The sequence below is a fragment of the Haliaeetus albicilla genome, chromosome Z (genome assembly GCF_947461875.1).
Source record: "Haliaeetus albicilla chromosome Z, bHalAlb1.1, whole genome shotgun sequence".
In the NCBI taxonomy this organism is placed as follows: Eukaryota; Metazoa; Chordata; class Aves; order Accipitriformes; family Accipitridae; genus Haliaeetus; species Haliaeetus albicilla.
In genome coordinates, this window is record NC_091516.1 from 26,742,335 (window position 1) to 26,760,117 (window position 17,783).

Below are 17,783 nucleotides of genomic sequence, written 5' to 3' on the forward strand. Positions count from 1 at the left end.
CAGACAGCCAAATGTCTCATCAATAGGACCACTCAAGTGAGTAAGCGTTGTTCAGTCAAACAACGACCAGACCGTCACAGCTGTATTCTATTCTCAATCCTGTGCATAAATCAGAGTTTTTAATATGCTCATGAAAGCCATATTAGAATCAAACAGGAAAACAGCACAATCCAAAAGGCACCTTCTGTCTGCCACCCCCACTGACACTGTGTGATGTCTTATCCTCAAAGCTGCACTGCAGACTTTGCCCAGACTGCATATAGAATCGGAAGGAACAACATTGAACTTTATAAACATGAAGCACAAAGAACAACATTTTGACATCTATAGTTTTTCTATGAAAGTCATTATGGAAAGCCCCAACTGTGCTAAATGCACAAAGCTGTTAAAATTGCTCTTTAAAGAAACTGATTTTAAATTCAAATATATCAGGTTCCTTAAAATTTACACTTTGGTTGAAGTTGATTTAACAGGTTTATTACTAAGCTCAACAGCAAGTGATCTAGGACAGCATCTTAGAAGTGTAAAACAATGTGTAACCACTAATGCACTACTGTTACCTCATGATTGTGTAGTAATGCTCAAAGTTTCTTTTCTTCTTTTTCTTTTCTTTTTAATAATTTCCCTTTTGTCCTATTTAACTACAACTGGTTATTTATACAACTATTATATTTAGCCTGATTTACCATAAATGCCGTTATAACACCTGTGATTTCCCTCATTAAGAGCTCAATAGATAGGGCTGTGGGTTGAAAGGGCAGCATATGGACTACGAAAGGGCTAGTTAAATAACCCATTATCCTGGTGCACTGGTAAAGCTCATTTCTATTCATCTGATGATTAGTTCAATCAATATTTACTCCTGTGTGCATCTTTTGTCTTCAGCTACAAAGCATACATTCTTCAATTTCATAGCACAGACCTTGATTTCTGTGAATTCATTTCATTGCTTGAGAGGAAGGAAAATAATTTCTTGGATAGCTTGGGAATCTTTCACTACTTTGATTTTGTCTTCCTGTATCAGGTAACCAGTGTCCACACTATGGCAGATCCTAGTTCCTGGAACTGTTTAATAACACACAGTACTGTTGAAGGTATACTTAGTTCATCCATACATTTCTTAATAGGCACACGTCAATATCATGTATAGCAGTACCCATGATAGCACCCTGAAGACCTTCCACTAGTTAGCACAAGTCCATTTTAAACAAGAATTCTGACTTCCAGTTTACTCAGAACACATATTTTTTTCTCCTGGTATATTTTTCTCCCAAATGTTGACACAGTTTTTAATCACAACACACAAATTAAGTGATCTCTACTTGCAATCGTGACTGTATTGTCAAATGGCTAAGTCATACCAAGTTATTGCTTGTCACTGTATTTGTAAAAGGCCAATAGTGGATGTCAGACATTTTCCATACCACAAAAGAGAAATTATTTCCAGCTCATGCACATGATATTTTCATAGTTCTTAAATTAATTATCATATTACAGGTCACCAGACTTCTATCCACAAAAAACAATTTTCTCATTAAAAAAAAACCAAAACCCAGAAAACAACAAAAAAATTATTTTCTATGGTAAAAATTCTAATGATGTTAAACCAGATAGTTTTCTATTGATGAACTTGCATTATGTACACCTCTCCCACCCTCAACACTATGACATAATACAACAATTAAAGATAAATGCAAGATACCCTTTGGAATGTAAATATGTTACAATTCAAGTAGGCTGTCATGCTTCAAGTTTGATTTTTGTCCATTCTAGAGAGGTGTCACTCCATATTAACTATACACATTTGTGGGCTTTATTATGTAACCCAGTAATAGTTTATTACTGACTCATGATTTTCTAAGCATTTACTGACATTTCTTAAAATTTGACCTGCAAAGGCCTAACACCAGAAACTTGAGTTCCATCACATATCAAGGCATGTCAATGAAGTCACATAACATTATTCAGGTAAGTAGTTAGCTGGATGCACCATGCTGTGATGATGAAGAGATTTTGCTGTAGTGGGGTAGGGACCTAAGTCTGTCAAAATCAATATTGCTTCTCTCTTACCACCTTAGTTTTAAATAGTCAGTGTGTTCATTTACATATTTTAGGATATTAATGTTACATATTCCAAATTTAGTAATATTTATTTTTCCTGGAATAACTTGTGAAATAAGTTTCCTTTGCTTTAATGAGCTTATAAAGATTCCCTGCACTCATCTATGAAGTAGTTAAGGAGAACTTTCTCAGTTATCCAGACTACTTGTATATGCTACTTAATAAGCTCTCTCAGCAATACTGCAGATAGGACTTGTTTGATTCACACTTTCCTAATTACTGACAAATATTTCAGTGATGCTAAGAAAACAGAATAACTATGTAACATTATGTAACATGTATCATTGTTCAGTCCTGACACCAACAAGAGAAAACTACACAGAAAAATTTGCTCAAATACCTTGGCTTCAGGGTTTTGTGGTGTTCCTTTTCCTTAAAACATAAAACATAAAGCTTTTTTGTAAGATTCCCAACTGAAAGCTTAAATATTCCTTTTGCAGTATAAGGGGTACTCTGTGTGTCTCCTTTAATGTCACTTTCACAACTTGAATAACTGTGATCACAAACTTGGTTTTTGTGTGTGTATAGGTAACATGTGCCCAGAGTAAAATTAGGTGATTTGACATTGGGTTTTTGCCACTTGTAATTTTTTTATGTTTGCATATCAGCTGCATAAAGCTGTTACAAATTAGTGAATTAAACTTTAAACTTTACAAATCAGTTTAACAAAAATTAAATTACAACATAAAAACCCACATAACTTTTATTTTCTTTTTAGTTAAGCAGCACAATAATTTTAGTGCTTTTTCAGCCCTCTTTTACTAAAAAATATACTTAAGTACACCTTCTATGTTCATAACCTCCTCACAGTATGTTTGCAGGAGTGGGACAGGAGGAAGGAAGGAAGACTGTGAGGAATGGTCACTGTAAATCTCATTCTTTTATACCCATGTTTGCCTCTCTAAAAAATAGGTATAAAAGTCATCAGCTTCCAAAACTTCCATTCCCATTTCAGAGGGAAATACCCAAACCTACCATGACAATGAGGGCACCAAGAGCACAAGTGCTCAGCCTCCTGTACCAGAATATTGTTCTGCTATAAGTCAGCATGGCTATGTACCCTCAAAGGGATTTAAACCAAGATTTGAAGTACAGGAATTATTATTTTGGATAGGACATGACCAATGACTGTAATGCAGAAGTGCGACAGCTGAGGTGTGCCCCAAAGCTAGCTGTGCTTCCATGGGATGGGATGACCAACAGCCCCTATGGCTGCCCAGCGCTTTGGGATGCAGGAGGCAGTAACACAGGCTGGGTATTTTCAGAAGCTCTTTGGCCTCCATCTCCAATGTGGAGCAGGTAAGCAACCACAGCAACCCCTGGGCATCCCAGGCATGTTGGGCTGAGTGCATCAACTGCAGCTTGGAAGGATCACAGCTCAGCTGGGAAAGTCTGGGGGAACGGTTCATGTGTACAAGAGAGAGCTTTTTCCGTTAAAACCAACAGCAAATACAACATAGCTGAAAACAACTATACCTTCACAGGAAGGCTTACAGCTTTCTAAAAGCATTAATTCACAGAAGCTCACAATCTGTTGCGATATACATTTATTTCCTTTATTGGGAAAGCCACAAATGCAACGGACAGATGCTCTATTAGTGTACAATGTTCTTGTTCATTTGAGGGGATGTCAAGCGCTGCTCTCCTCTCGACGTACACCTGATGTAAAGCACCAGTTTGGTAACCTCTTGCACATGAGTTTTGCACAAGGATGAAAGTTGCCTGCCTGTTGTTTTTCTCCTCCCTCCATCCATCCCAGCCCCTTCTCCCCGCTCCCCCCCCCCCGCCCCCCGCCACAAATCCCGTATTGAGCAAGCCCAAACATAATGCAAATACAAACTTGCATGCTAGGGGCACAGCAGCACCTCTTCACGGACAGTAGCTGACAGCACAGCTCAAGGGGCGGCAGAGGCGGCCCGCAGAGCAGGGGCACACCCCGCCAGCGGTGCCGCCAGGTGTGCGGAGAGATCCGCCTCCCTCCCCCTGCCCAGGACCTTGTTGTAAAGGAAAGGGCCGGAGGAGAGGGACGGCGTTTCCCTTCGCGCTTGCCGAGGGGAGCTCCTGCGCTCCGCGGGGGCACGGGCCGCCCCGAGGCGGGGGAGGAGAAGCGCGGGGGCGGCTCTGGCTCGGGTGGACAAACCGCCCGGAAAACGGGGGGAAGGGGGCTCCTGCCCAGGGGATGCTGACGGGCGCTTTTCGAAAATGACCCCGAGCTGCTGATCGGCTCGGCTCGCACTGGAGGCGCTCCGGGGGGAATAATAAAGAAAACCCCACAAAAAACCCCACAAAACAACAACAACAACAAAACCCCCACCCAAAACCAAAAAAACACCACCACCACCCACCACCCCCCCAGCGAAGCTGCAACAGGGTCCCCGTTACAGAACTGAGAGTTTTCTCTCCGCTTCCTGTTGCTCTTGTGAAAGACAAGTACTGTTTGGCAAGTTCTTGCCAGATGCCCCAGAGCGAACACCCCATCATCTAAGAACTCAGGGGGAAAGACGGTGTTTTTGTTTCTCAGCGCAAACGTCAAAGTTACAATTACTTTAAAGAAAATTACACACACGCCTGATTTGTTAGCGCTGTTAACGCACGCAGCTACAGGAGCGGGTATCCCACAAGAGGAAATCCTAGCTAAAAGTTGTTTCTAGGCTGTGCGTCCCCATTCATTAAAGCAAACTGGAGACCCAAGAAATCTGCGCGCGAATGTCGCTGTCAACCCCGAGCGCGTTCCGCTCCTCGTAAGCCCTTCTCCGCCCCCCGGGAAAGACTACTTTTTGCCCCTTTACCACGCCGTGAGGCGAGGCAAGTAACCGGGCTGAAGAACTGGGCGATTAAGGGGGAGTGTGGAAGACGGGGAGCGGAGGAGGTGCGCAACTCCCGCGGGTGCCCGGGGTTGTTCTCGTACTGGTGCCGGTGCTCGCGTGGCCCGGGGAAGGGGCCCAGCGGAGTCTGGCCCTGGGACACGCGGAAACATCGCGTTCCGGGCCCCTCCCGGACCCCTCCGCACCCACTCAGGCGTCCTGCGTGCCAGCCACAGCACGCGGCCCCTCTCCAGCCCCAGCGGCACCCCCAGGGCAAGCAAGCCGGCAGCTCTCCATGCCTGCGGGGGTCCCGTCGGTGGGGATGCTCCGTGCTTCCCTACGGGACCCTCACTGGGTGGGACTGCAAGCCCCGGGGGAGGCTCTGGCTGCCATCCGAGGTAGGGCTGCGCCGGGGGCGTCGGCTCGGGGGGCCGCGGGAGAGAGCCGCGGGCACGGAGAGGAGGGTCCCGGGCAGCGCAACCGTTCCCGCCCCGTTGTCAGCCCCCGGGGAAGGGGACCGCCCAGGCGACGTGCCGGCTGGGCAATACGGCGAAGCCAGCGAAAAAAGTCCTGAGAGCAACTTTGGAGAGGGAAGGGGGAGCCCCTTCCCGCGCTGGCAGCGGCCCGGGACCAGGGGACAGGCGGGTTCTGCGGTACGGGCCACCTGCCGAGGGCGAGCGCGCCCCGTGGACAGTTGCGGGTGGGGACTTCGCGACACGGGCGCCGCCAACCACTTGCTCTTTCCCTCCCACCCCGCCCGCTGCGGCCCAGGGCGACGCCGCGCTTTCTCGCACAGTTTCGTCGGGGGTGTCCGCCCGCCCCTCCGGCCGCGGAGGGGCACTTCGGGCAGCCTCCCCCCTCCCGGTCCCCCGCGGGTGCGGGGAACACGCCGCGAGCAGCCACGCCGGCGGGCGGGCGTGACCCGTCAACTTTCTCCCCCGGCCCCTCTCCCCCGGCACGAAACCTCCTCCCCAGCAGTTTTCCCAGAAAAGAGCCGCCCCCCGGCCCGCTTACCTCGCATGGTGTTGGCTCCCCGCTCCGCGCAGTCATGAAGCTGGGAGCCCGGGAACGCACCACAAAAATCCCGTCTCAGCACCCGCGGAGGCGGCGGCCGCCGCAGCTCTGCTCCGCCGGGAAAACCATACCTCCGAGGCGGCTCCGCGGGGCGCGGCTCCGCGGGCTGCCCCGCCGCCGGGCGCGCTCCTCCCTGGCGGCCGCCCGGCGCGGAGCCCCTGCGGGGGTCGCCTGGGCCGCGGAGCGGCGGCTGGCTAGTGGCGAAGCGGGGGAGGGGGGAAGGAGAGGAGTTACGCTAGGAAAAACAGGAAAAGCAGGCGGAGGAAGAAGAGAGGCTGGGGCTGCGTGGATGGCAGAGCATGTGCGCTTTCACATGACACCGGCGCCCCTCAGCAGCTCCCCGGTGCGGATTTCCACTGCGCAGCCACAGGGACGCGCGGAGCCGGAGTGCGACCCGCCGCCAAAGCGGCAAAGACGCTTATAGCGGGGGGAGGGCGGTGCCACCGCCACGGCCCCGCCCGCTGTCAGCGCCGCCGCCAATCGCCGCCCGCCCGCCCGGCACCGCGGCCCCGGCGCCGGCCGCCGCCGCGCAGGGGGCGCGCGGCTCCGCGGGGCTCCGCGCCGCACCGCGCCGTCTGTTGCCGTCAACTTTTGCTCCTCTTGGGAGCGCCTGGCTGCTGGCGGGTCCTGCCCGGCAGCCGAGGCTGGCGTGGTGGTACAGACGAGAGCCTTGCGGCAGAGCGCTGGAGCTTGTGGAGAAAGGTAACAGGCGCAGAACATCCCTTCCTGTGCCTTAGTATTTTTGGCTGGTGGGGTTTTTGTTTTGGTTTTTGTTTTTTTCTTTTTTTTTTGGGGGGGGGGGGTGTTTCTCTGGGGAAGAAGATTAAAGCGCTCACCCCGCTGTGATTGTCACCGGGGAATGGCGTTTTCCGATGGGAATGGGAAAGTTTGCTGGTGAGTCATTTTCTCATTAAAGAGCGAATCTGGACGTCGAAAGCAGTTTGTTTTCCCTGTGTAAGACTAGCAGACGGTTCTGCAGAAACGGGTTTGTTCCGCGGGCAGCAGGATTTTTCCTGACTTGTAACTGCCCCTCTGAATTAACTCGTGTTTTGTCCGTGGGAAAAAAAAAAAAAAGCCTGCGGGATCTTCTTGATGTTATTATTACTATTTTTCTTTTCTGTGTGGAACACAACCACAAGGCAGCTCCGTGGATCATCTTAGAAACAAGTCCCTGCTACCAAGGATCACAGTTCCTAACTCCAAGCCTAAAATGAAAATGGAAAACCCTATTTAACTGAAGTATATCCATACAAAATTACTCATACTGACCTCATAAATCAAAATGGGATAGATTTTGAAGAGAGATACTTTTAAGTTAAATATGGACCTGTTGAAGTAGATTTATTCTTTCCTACATGAATTATCAGATGAAGTTCTGTTAGGTCTGTTATGCAAGAGATCACAGGTATGATCTCTTTTGCTCTGAAAAAGTTAAGAATCAATACAGGAAAGAGACAAAGTGAAGTTTCCACTCTTGGTGCAAACTGGCAAAGCCTTACTCCTGGGGAACAAGGTGACGGGTTTACAGGAAGCAGTTCTTGTGGTTAGACTCTTTCAAAACACCTGTTTGAACTGAAACTGAGAGAGATATGAAGAATCAGCTCCGCCAGCATTGAAAATGTTTAGATTTCCCTGCTTGTGGTGAATTTTAACTGCGTTCACCTTGGTGAAGTCAGAGTCAGTTAAAAATAAAATAATCATGCTGAACTTCTAAGATATTGGTTGGGTTTTATATTTTTGCCCATAGTATTTATGCAATTTGTATACTGCATGCAAAGCTGTTAATGCGCATTTAGGGCATTTTCTTAGGATCCCCTTCAGAAGCTCTTAACAATTGCTTATTTTTCACTCCAATTATATCAGCATATCTCCCAATATCAATTACATGCCATCCATCTTTCCACTTCACAAGACCAGGAATTTACAGTGGTATATTTTCTTTATAACTGAAATTTCAGAAGATGTGGTTGGCAGCAGACAGGTTTGTCTCTAGGACTCCCTTTTGAGGATATTCCCATCAGCCATCTCTTCAACCTGTTCATCATGCTCAAAAGTTTCTGAGGTAATTGCAATAAAACAAATCGTACACATCACTTTGCAAAGCAAGTTCAAAAGCATGGGGTATTCATCTCATCGTTCTAATATTGAATATCTAATAATATCACACCCTGCTTAATATCTAATTTGGAACTTGGGTGAAGGATTAATTACCTCCTGGCTAGTGCTTTTGGCTTTAGAAAAGCAACTGCGAGAAAAAGCAGACTTACTTGGTGTATTGCAACCAAGACACTTTTTTTTTTTTTTTTCCTCCTGGATGTCCACCTAACAGCAGGAACAAAAGCTAGGTGAATTTGAAGAGGGGGCAATGACTCTTTTTTCATCTTCTGAGTCTTGTTGTTCCTGTCTATGCCAATTTTTAGATTTAGTTGTTGTAGTGCTGCATCTTAACACCAGTCAAAACTTTGATAGGTAAATAACAAGCTGTCTACTTGCTAAGCAGTGCATTCAGAATACCTGACACTATTGCACTAAGTACCGGTGCACCTTCGTTTGGAATTTATATGGTGCTTTTGACAATGGAGAAGAAACTGAAATGCCAATATTCTCTCTTAATTTGATTTTGATTTTGTTTACAAGGATTTTTTTTTTTTAGTCTACAAAACCCAAATAATTTGTACCCTGAGTTTCTTTTACTTATCTCTCTACTATAAGGAGTTGCATTTTTTCGTTATCTATTTTCAGAAGTCCTTGTAGGCTTTTATGTTATTCATCTGTCTTGGTCCAATATGGTGTATGTATAATGATATCTGAGTTAACTTCTTCACTAGCTGGAGCAAGTTGTTAAATTTTCATTTTATTCTAATACTTAGGATGAGATATTATCTGTTAAGCACTAGTAATGGTGGCAATAAAGTGATTCATATAATAAGCATATGTGGACTTCAGTGAGAACCAGGCAAATTATAAATACTTTATTCCAAAATGTATGGCTGCTTTGAAACTGTTATACATTGAAGCAGGTAAACAACACACAGGAAAGCCACATGATCTGAGGTCTTACAGGAGTTTATAGTATATTTAAAAACCAAACATATATCCTTAGTAGTTAAATAAACTGAGTGGTACAATTCAGCCCACCATTCTTGTAAGATGGTAGCTATCCTATGTTTCAAAGAGCCTTTAATGGGATTTCTTGTTTAAGATGAGTGCTTCAGAGGAAAAGTTTAGAAAAAGCCAGGCAAAAAGAGTTAAAATACAATAAATAAGTTGTTCTTCTTAAAAATGTAAACAAATATTTGATAGAAAAAAAAAATCATTGCTAATATATTTTCACTGCAAACTAAACAATGCGAATTGCCTTTCAGAATATTCGCTTGCATTAGCACCTTTCCCAAGGCTCTTTGGATGACAAATCTTCTAAGACAATATTTAAGGCCACATAGTTTTATCATTTTAATCGTTTGCAATATTTTCATTAGAGCTGCAGCAAGTTATGCCTAATTTAGTTGCTTCATTAAAAATTACTGAATAGAAAATAGTCAAAACAAACTGTGTCTACAGGCCCCATTTCATTCCCCTGGATATCAATGGCTAATTTCTGTTGGCATGAAAGGAAGCCAGATGCATCTCATAGCCAAAATGTATTTCTCAGATTCAATAGGAGCAAGATTGGTCACAGTTTTCTTCATCTCATCTGTCTCCAGCAGATATGGTTTAATTGCCAGACATTCCTAACTTCATGTAAGTCATGAGAAAGACTTTCTAATTTTTCATTTTATGACTTCTGCATGGACTTATTGACAGACTCAGGAATCTGAACTTCTCCCATACATTCTTCACTTTAGATTCACGTTCTAAATTCTTTCCCATTTCTTTATGCTTGCAATCTGAAAGCATGCACATACACTATACTGTGTTTATCTCCTGTAAAGCCTTGTAACTATCATGAAATTTCAAACTGTTTCCACAGAATATTATTCTATTCAAGAACTGTGTATTTTTTTCCAAACCAGTAAAATTGTTTTAAAAGCAGCCCTAGAAAATCCTGACACATTCAGAAACAATACTCAGTAATTGAAAATCTTTAATTATGCCAATTTAGTTTTAGATGTAATGCATTATGCATGACAGGATAACCAGAAACTTGAAAAAATCAAAATGAAAAACTATACTTGATTATTTCCTCTGTCTTGTGAGATGAAAAGCAATCCCTAGCCACAAAGAAGGAATCTCAACTCCTGTAAATACTTCATGACATTTAAAACCTGAAGTTTTCCTTAATACTGCAAATTTATTATAAAATTTGCATAGTTGATATATTTAAAGATTTTTTTCTTACAAATGCATTGGTTTTTTAAATGTTACTGAAGCCTCATTTCATTCCATATATTCTTCCCTGCTTTGATGGCAGAAGTTGTATAGTGACTTACCCCTGCTTTAGGTAGTCAATCACTGGATCATTGTATAAAATGTCTTACCTAAATATACCTTTAAACAAGAATGGATACTAAGTGAGAATTCCCTCCTCTCCCCCTACCCTCCTACCTGATGTTTACCTAAAATAGTCAGCTACTGAAAAGGCTGGCTATAAGGATATAATTGCTGGTCAGACCTGCATTAACCCTAGAACACCACGAACCTTAAAATGATAGTTTGGGTCATAAAACTCAGACAGGGAAAGAGCTAAGTTTGAGGGTATTGCCTATGCCCAAATAACCTGGTGTTTGCTCTGGAGAAACTACAGCATATTTGAGTGTTGATGAAGTGAGGAGGAAGCAGTGAAAGACTGTCTTCCTGCAGAAAAAAGCTGCCGAGAGGCAATGACCTTCCAACATTTGTGTCCACATTCTCCTTCCTTGGCAGGGCCAGGCATTCCTAAGCTGTTTCGAGGCAACCCAAGAGCAAGAATGGGCTTCAGCGAAGAAGACAGAAAGATGAGAGGTGGAAGAAATACACAGGCAAAATAAAATGCTCTAGGATGGAAGCAGGAGGCAGAAGACCTACCTACAGATCAATGCTTCAAATCCTCCTATTAGCAGCCTCTGAGGCACCAGGCACTATAGGTCAGGAACAAGATGATTCTTCAAATGTGTATCACTCTCATGCAGTAGTTTAAAAAGCAAGGATCTATTCCAACCAAAGATTTTCCACTTTAAGTGGATGCTGACCTTCCAGCTAAACATTCTTTTTGCCTTATGGAAGCAGTCTGATTTTATAAATTTTTAATGTTGTTTTATTGGAAAAAAGCAAAACTCAGAATATAGATATTTTATTTATCAGGAAATGAATTAATTTTCTGGGGAAATCCCAGTTTTCCTATTCATATTTGTGGACTACAGTTTTACATTTTAAAATCAAAGAAGGTAAAAAAGTTTATTTTAAAATATTAATTGATTTTTTCATTGTATGCAAAATAGATAACTATTATTTCTAAGCTAATGTCTGTTTAGCAAATCATAGTTTTTAGTTCAGTCCATTTTGATGAACTAGCTATTATTTACATAATTTTTTTAAAATCAATCCTTCACTACGAGAGGGACCAAAAAGCACATACTTATTAGTAATTCTCTTCTGAAAAAGGTAAAATTAACGGAAATAGTAGCATTTTGTATTGTTTTCAACACAGGTTATGACTGAAACAGGTTATAACGGAAATCTCAAATACAAAGAATGACAGGAATATGAAACAGAAAAATTCTGAAATATTTAGAGGGTCTAACACCCTGGACTTTACAAGAAGGGTGAAACACACTGACAGGAAGTAATCTATAACCTTCTCTTGAACATCCAGTAATTTATTATTGCGTTACAATAAATTAGTACCTGCAAAACAATGGTGAGCTCGAGATAAAAAGTTAGTTTGGACTTAGCATTTTAAAATGGCTGTATTTCGTGGTTTCAAGCTGAAAAAAGACATATTTCTTTCAAATTTTCACTGAACCAAGAAATGTTTAGGTTTCAATATTTTGCTTTTCTTGTAGCTTTTGAGGGATTCATATCTGGGGTTCTGTCTTAGACTAATCTTCTGTGCACATTGAGTCTACCTCTACGCTCCGCAGCTTTAGCTGTAGCTCATAGCAACAGCTACAGTTAAGGATGCTTAAGGGCTTCTATTCTAAAGCAGCTTTTTAGTTTCTTCTAAGTTTTTTACATTTTTTCTTTCTTTCTTTCTTTGAGGACCGAATATATTTACAGAATGTCCTGATACAGAAAGAGTCTTTTCTTTCATGGAATACACACTTACTACATGACAATATTCCAGAGCTATATACAAAGTTTTGGGGTTTTTTTTCCCTATGTTTGTAAAGTATTACTAAAAAAAATCAGTAAAAACTGCCTAGTGAACAGGTGCAATCTATTCACATTGCATATACTGCAAATACTTTGAGAAGTGTATAAAGTCAGTTACCTTCTATTTTTATGGTGAAAACTAAAATTGCTTTCAGCATAGTTACATTTAAAATTGATATCCCAAAATACACTTGTTTTCAGATAGTTGGAAAATATATGCTTAAAACACTGTCCAAACAGTAAGGCCAGGGATATTCAAAGTGCCCATTGTTGGCCTAGTTTTTGAAGTGGATGAGAACAGAATCAGGCTTTTGAAAATACACATACTAAAAAGCAGATTTTGTTGTTGTTGTTGTTAAAGTAGATATTTAAAGAGAATAAAAGAGCCTACAGATTGCTTACCCCTATTTTTGGCATGATCCATTTACAGGCCAACGCAAAGCAAAGAAGATAGTTACGTCAGATAACAAAAACAGTCTCCAAAAGCAGGAGTGACTATCCATGCTCCCCTTTCATTAAAAAAAGCTCTTTCTCATATAAAGCTATTAGCACCACTTTAATTCATGCAGTTAATTTTTCTTTCCAGTTCATAGGCCAATCCCAAGAGGGGAAAAATGTCCTCAGCTCAACCCCTTATATGAGGCAGGCAGATTTAGCAAGTCTTGATCTGAGAAAGTACTAATGCAAATGCTTAAGATTAAACATGTGGTTATGTGCTTTTCTGAATTAGAATCTGTGTCAGGATGCTTATTTAGCTACAATTCTGATATTAAGAAAATCTTCCCATGTTGGCTGACCTAATACAGAAAGTGGCATTGTTTTGAATGTTCCTTTTGTTTTATACTTTTTGGGTAAGTTACATTGGATATATAAATATTTGTATGAGAGACATAAATTAGCTAATAAACATTGCCTGCTTTAATTCCAAAATTATTTTTGTTATACTCATTGTGATGAGGACTATGACTGAGTCCAAGAGACACCTTCTAGATACAGTGATATAAAAATGCTGAACAACTCATATTCGTGGACAGATGTGCAAAGAAAAGTTCTCATAAGATATATTTGAAACTCATAAATGCTGGTATAAAATTGAGTTCTTGGCACTTATACCACCCCATGCTAATGTTGCTGTGTGTCACTCCAGCATATAAGCAGGCAACGCTTAAGTATTTCAAGTATTAAATATCTCTGTACCTCCAGCATAGCTGGCTCATGGGTGGATAAATGCACAGCTTGAACACAAATAAGCAAGTCCAAGGAGCTAATACTCCTTTAAACCTCAGGTTTCCGGGATGGTCAGTTGCACCTGACAAACTGCAAATGTTCACTGGTATCTTTGGCTTAAATCCTAAGAATAGGAAAATGTAAAAGCCCACTAGGACACAGTGTAGCACAAAGATGCCAGAGCTAGCTTTAAATGAATTATTTTGGGTACTGGCAACAGTCAAGCTGTGATAGCAGAGAGCTAACTCTGTGTAAGAAGTTTATTCTGCTGCATGGGCAAGTTTAGCAGCCCGTCCTGCACTCTATGCTATTATTGTGAGATGGCTACAGCACAATATTTTGTATAATACCTCTCACACAAAATGTATCCAACAGAGCGGAGGCACGTGGCAAAAAGCAGTTAGCTGCGGTAGAGCTACACTGCACTATAATAGGCACAAATTATTCTAGCAATTTTTGCCTATTCACGATACCACTTTACCCTCACTCAGAACTTTCCTGGGTGAAATGTGCTGGTCCTGAGATGCATCCTCGCTTTCTCTAGAAAGAAAACATTCACATGACATGAAAGAAATGAGGTATTTCTAAAAAAGGCTACTTGGCTACTTCACTATTTATAATGGGACATGTGTGCAAATAAAAAGGAAATTTCCAAACACCTACAATTATTTTAAGACTCTCAAATGAAATGAACAACTTAAAGACTGCTGCTGCTAATAGGACACAGCAAAAACCCACAAGTGTCTCTCTTTGCTTTTAATGCCAGTCACAAAGAACAAGATGCTGGTCCCCCAGGCCCATGGTGGGTTGCCACTGCGTTGCAGGGAGATAGTTCAAGTGTCAAAATACGTTAGCTTTCTTGGCAGGTGGGCAAGGGACAACTGTCCAAAGAGGTATTAAGTCCACTGATTAAGGACTACGAAAACATTATAGTAATTTCAGTTAACAGACAAAATGTAGAAGCAGAAACATTTGGAAAATGTTCATGAAAGAAAGGGGGACAGACTAGCAGGACTCAGTTTTCAATACAGTAAAACTCAGAAATGAAGGATAGGCTAAAACCCCTATATTCACAAATTAGTGATTACAACCCCAGATTAGAGATGTATATGGAAACAGAAGAGTATCTTGTTACCACAACAAAATAAAATCAACATAATGTTCATACTCCTGTTATCTTTGCAAAACTTCACTGATTTGTAAACACTGCTGGTTTAGCCACACAAAATTAGAGAATTACCTTAAGTAGGACAGAGAATCATCTTACTCCATATTATTCATAATACTTAAGCTTCTGTGTTAAAATTGCTTATCTACAAGGACCACAGGATGGAGAGTAAGTGGGAAGATAAGTACTGATAGACATAGGAACACAAAAGAAAAAATAAATAAAATTAAGAGCGAGCCTTATGAGCACTATATAATCCCTTGAAGCCCTACTTGGTACTGTATTACATCATGTTTTGTATAACATGTTTTTTTTGTAACTCTGCCCAGCACACTGCAACTACTGTGATGAGCCCAGAGAGAGGGAATACTGAGGGAGTGGAAGGCTACATAATGGTTCTTGTAAACCTTTTGCGTTTCAGCAGAACTTGCAAATATTATACAGGTACCTTCTACCCTGAGCAGTGACAGTACCCTGCCCAGACTAAAAAAGCTTGGAATCCATAGAAGTAGTGATTTTTTTTGAAGGCTTATAAGTGTTAAGTTTTGGAAAAGATCTTAAAACTTGTTTTTCAGCTCTTGAAGAAGTTGAGATTTTGATTAATTTGTATGTAGAGGGTACAGTGCTTACCATTGTTGGAGAATAAATATTGCCTTAGACCATTATATAATTCAGCATAATAATTTCTATACTCCTAAAATCTTGCTAGAAGGTGCAAGTGCTATGCTTGTATGACTTCGTATGTGTCAAGATAATTTAAAAAAGCTTTGTCTTTAGGATATAAAACTTTGGTAGGGAATTATTAAAATAGATTACGTAATTATTATACATTGTAGACATTTTTGGACTGCCATCTCTGTTTCTTTTTGATTGGGAAGATAATAAAAAAAAAAGAGCCAATTATCAAGAAATAAAAGAAAATAATGTCAAGCACTGTCAAACCACTTCAAATTCATGGAAAAAAAAAATCAAATCATTTTAAGGAGTCAAAGGGATAACGAAAACATTATTCAAATGACCGTTGTGTCAAGTTGTTCCTTGCAAGCTGTAGAAGCCATAATAAGTTTACTTTCCTTTTTTTTTTATTCCAAAAATAAAAAAAAAAAGACCAAAATTGAAAAGATTTTTCCCTGCTTCCTTTGTCTTATGAACTATGCCATTGAAACAGACATGTCATTTAAAGAAGCCACTTTTTCCTTTGTTCAAATATACAGTAATCGGACCAACACTAAACAAACAAATAGACAAACAAACCACTCCTTTGTGCACATCCCCCTGGCCAGCCACATTGCATGTGACACATTTGGAACAGCTTCTACTCTGAATCAAACCTTTCATTTCCAAATATACCTGTGCAGGAGGAAGCCAAAGGCCAGGTTTCAGTTTCAATCTCAAACTATGTGGTTTCAGAGCAAGATCTAAAGTCAACATTGGTATATATTGTGCCACTAAATCTCTTCTCATTCTGCTAGGTCTTTCTGCAGCATTTTACAACTATCGAGCATACCTTTGTCTTGCCTGCAAAACTGCACCTCTGTCAGTTGATGCCTAACTTATAAACTTACACTGCACAAGGGTCAATTTTGTTTCCCTCCAGTTCTGTGCAGAATTTCTGTAAACCAGCAGAAGAGGACGTAAGTGCTGGCAGCAGATACACGATGCTCAGCTCTACTGGTCCTACACTGCATTATGGCTGCCAGCCTGGCTAGGAAGGAATGAGCTGGTCAAAACCAGCCAAATCTGAGTCCTAACTAGAGATAGCAAAAGAAAGTTATTACTTATGGGCAGTCCTACCACAGCATTCTTCAAGTGAATATTGTTTGTTGTGCAGCGTATGGGTACTCCTGGGTTCTTGCTGATGCTAAACTCGGACCAAGAAGTGTCAGTTAAAAAAGCTTTCAGTCATGTCCTTTTGTGTAGGAAACTCCATCCAATTTTGCCAGAAGAATGAATTCCTGTGACTGGACTAGAGCCCTTAAACAGAGCTGGATGTGAAGCCACTGATGATTAGGGAACTCCAACTAGCTCAGACAGCTGTGACATTTTCTTAGCTGCACAGCTACCACAAACATAGGAGACCTTCCACTGGTTTCCTATAGAATTTTTAATCAGGTTCAAGGACTCTTTGCTTACCTTTATAGTTGGGTCCCAGATACCTAGAAGGCTGCCCAAAGCTCTGAAATGAGATGTGTGTTCTTCTGGCACAACAGGACTTCCTATGATAACGGTAAAAACGTAGGAGATGAAGACTTTTTAGGGACTGGTCTGGTACTTGGAATTCATTTCTGTAGCAATGAAGACCATAAAAAAAATTTGTTTCCAGTGAAAACTGCGTTTTCTTAATTCTGCATTTTAAATTTTTCTGTGTCTGTAGCTATTTTGTATTAACACTGCTTCCCCACCCCCTCCACCGCACCCCCCCAATTCTGTACAGTCAAAATATATTGTTTTGGTTACATATTTCTACCAGATACCCCAGTTTTCTTAATACTGTGATACTGGGTATTAAAAGAGGTGCACTTTTCTGTATACAAGCTGTAGAAATATAATTTTTAGGTAGTATGCAGTGTTTGCAGTGTCAAACTGTGATGTCAATGAGAAATATCTGCAAATAGCAGTGGTTATTTGATAAGATGGAATGAAAGGAAAACTATCATTGTGATACAGTCAAGCTATATAGGCACTAGCAAAGCAGTCAGTTAAGTGAAGTGTGTAGGAAACCTGTACTGGTACTTGGCAGAGAAAAAACATGAATTATCAATATGAGAGAAAAGTATCATTTTTGTTACCTTAGTGAGGTCTAAGGGTTTATGCAATTGTCATCCCAGATTTTCTTCTGATGACACTTTAAATTAAGGTCCCAGGCAAATAAATATTTGTTGGTGGAACTGAGAAATAATCATTATAAAGTAATGGCTTGGGAAGAAAAGGTGTACAAGACCTAAGCTGATCAGTGAAAGAAAATGCAATGCCTAGCAGAAAGATTGCTGTGTAAAATCTATTTACCTCTGTACTTGCAACTTGTGAAATTGTTGCTCAGGTAGTTCTATAATTCTTCTGCACCACCCATACATTATATTACCTTGTAATACCTTGTA

General features: G+C 41.5%; 1 protein-coding gene across 1 annotated transcript in view; it reads right to left on the reverse strand.

Moving 5' to 3' along the window:
* Positions 1–6,393, reverse strand: part of RORB (RAR related orphan receptor B) — a 149,676-nt gene extending 143,283 nt beyond the window's left edge. The window contains exon 1 of the mRNA XM_069775667.1: positions 5,940–6,393. Within this exon, the coding sequence (XP_069631768.1) occupies positions 5,940–5,946 (7 nt within the window). The 5' untranslated portion in view covers positions 5,947–6,393. The remainder of the gene's footprint in view (positions 1–5,939) is intronic.
* Between the last annotated feature and the right edge of the window lie 11,390 nt (positions 6,394–17,783).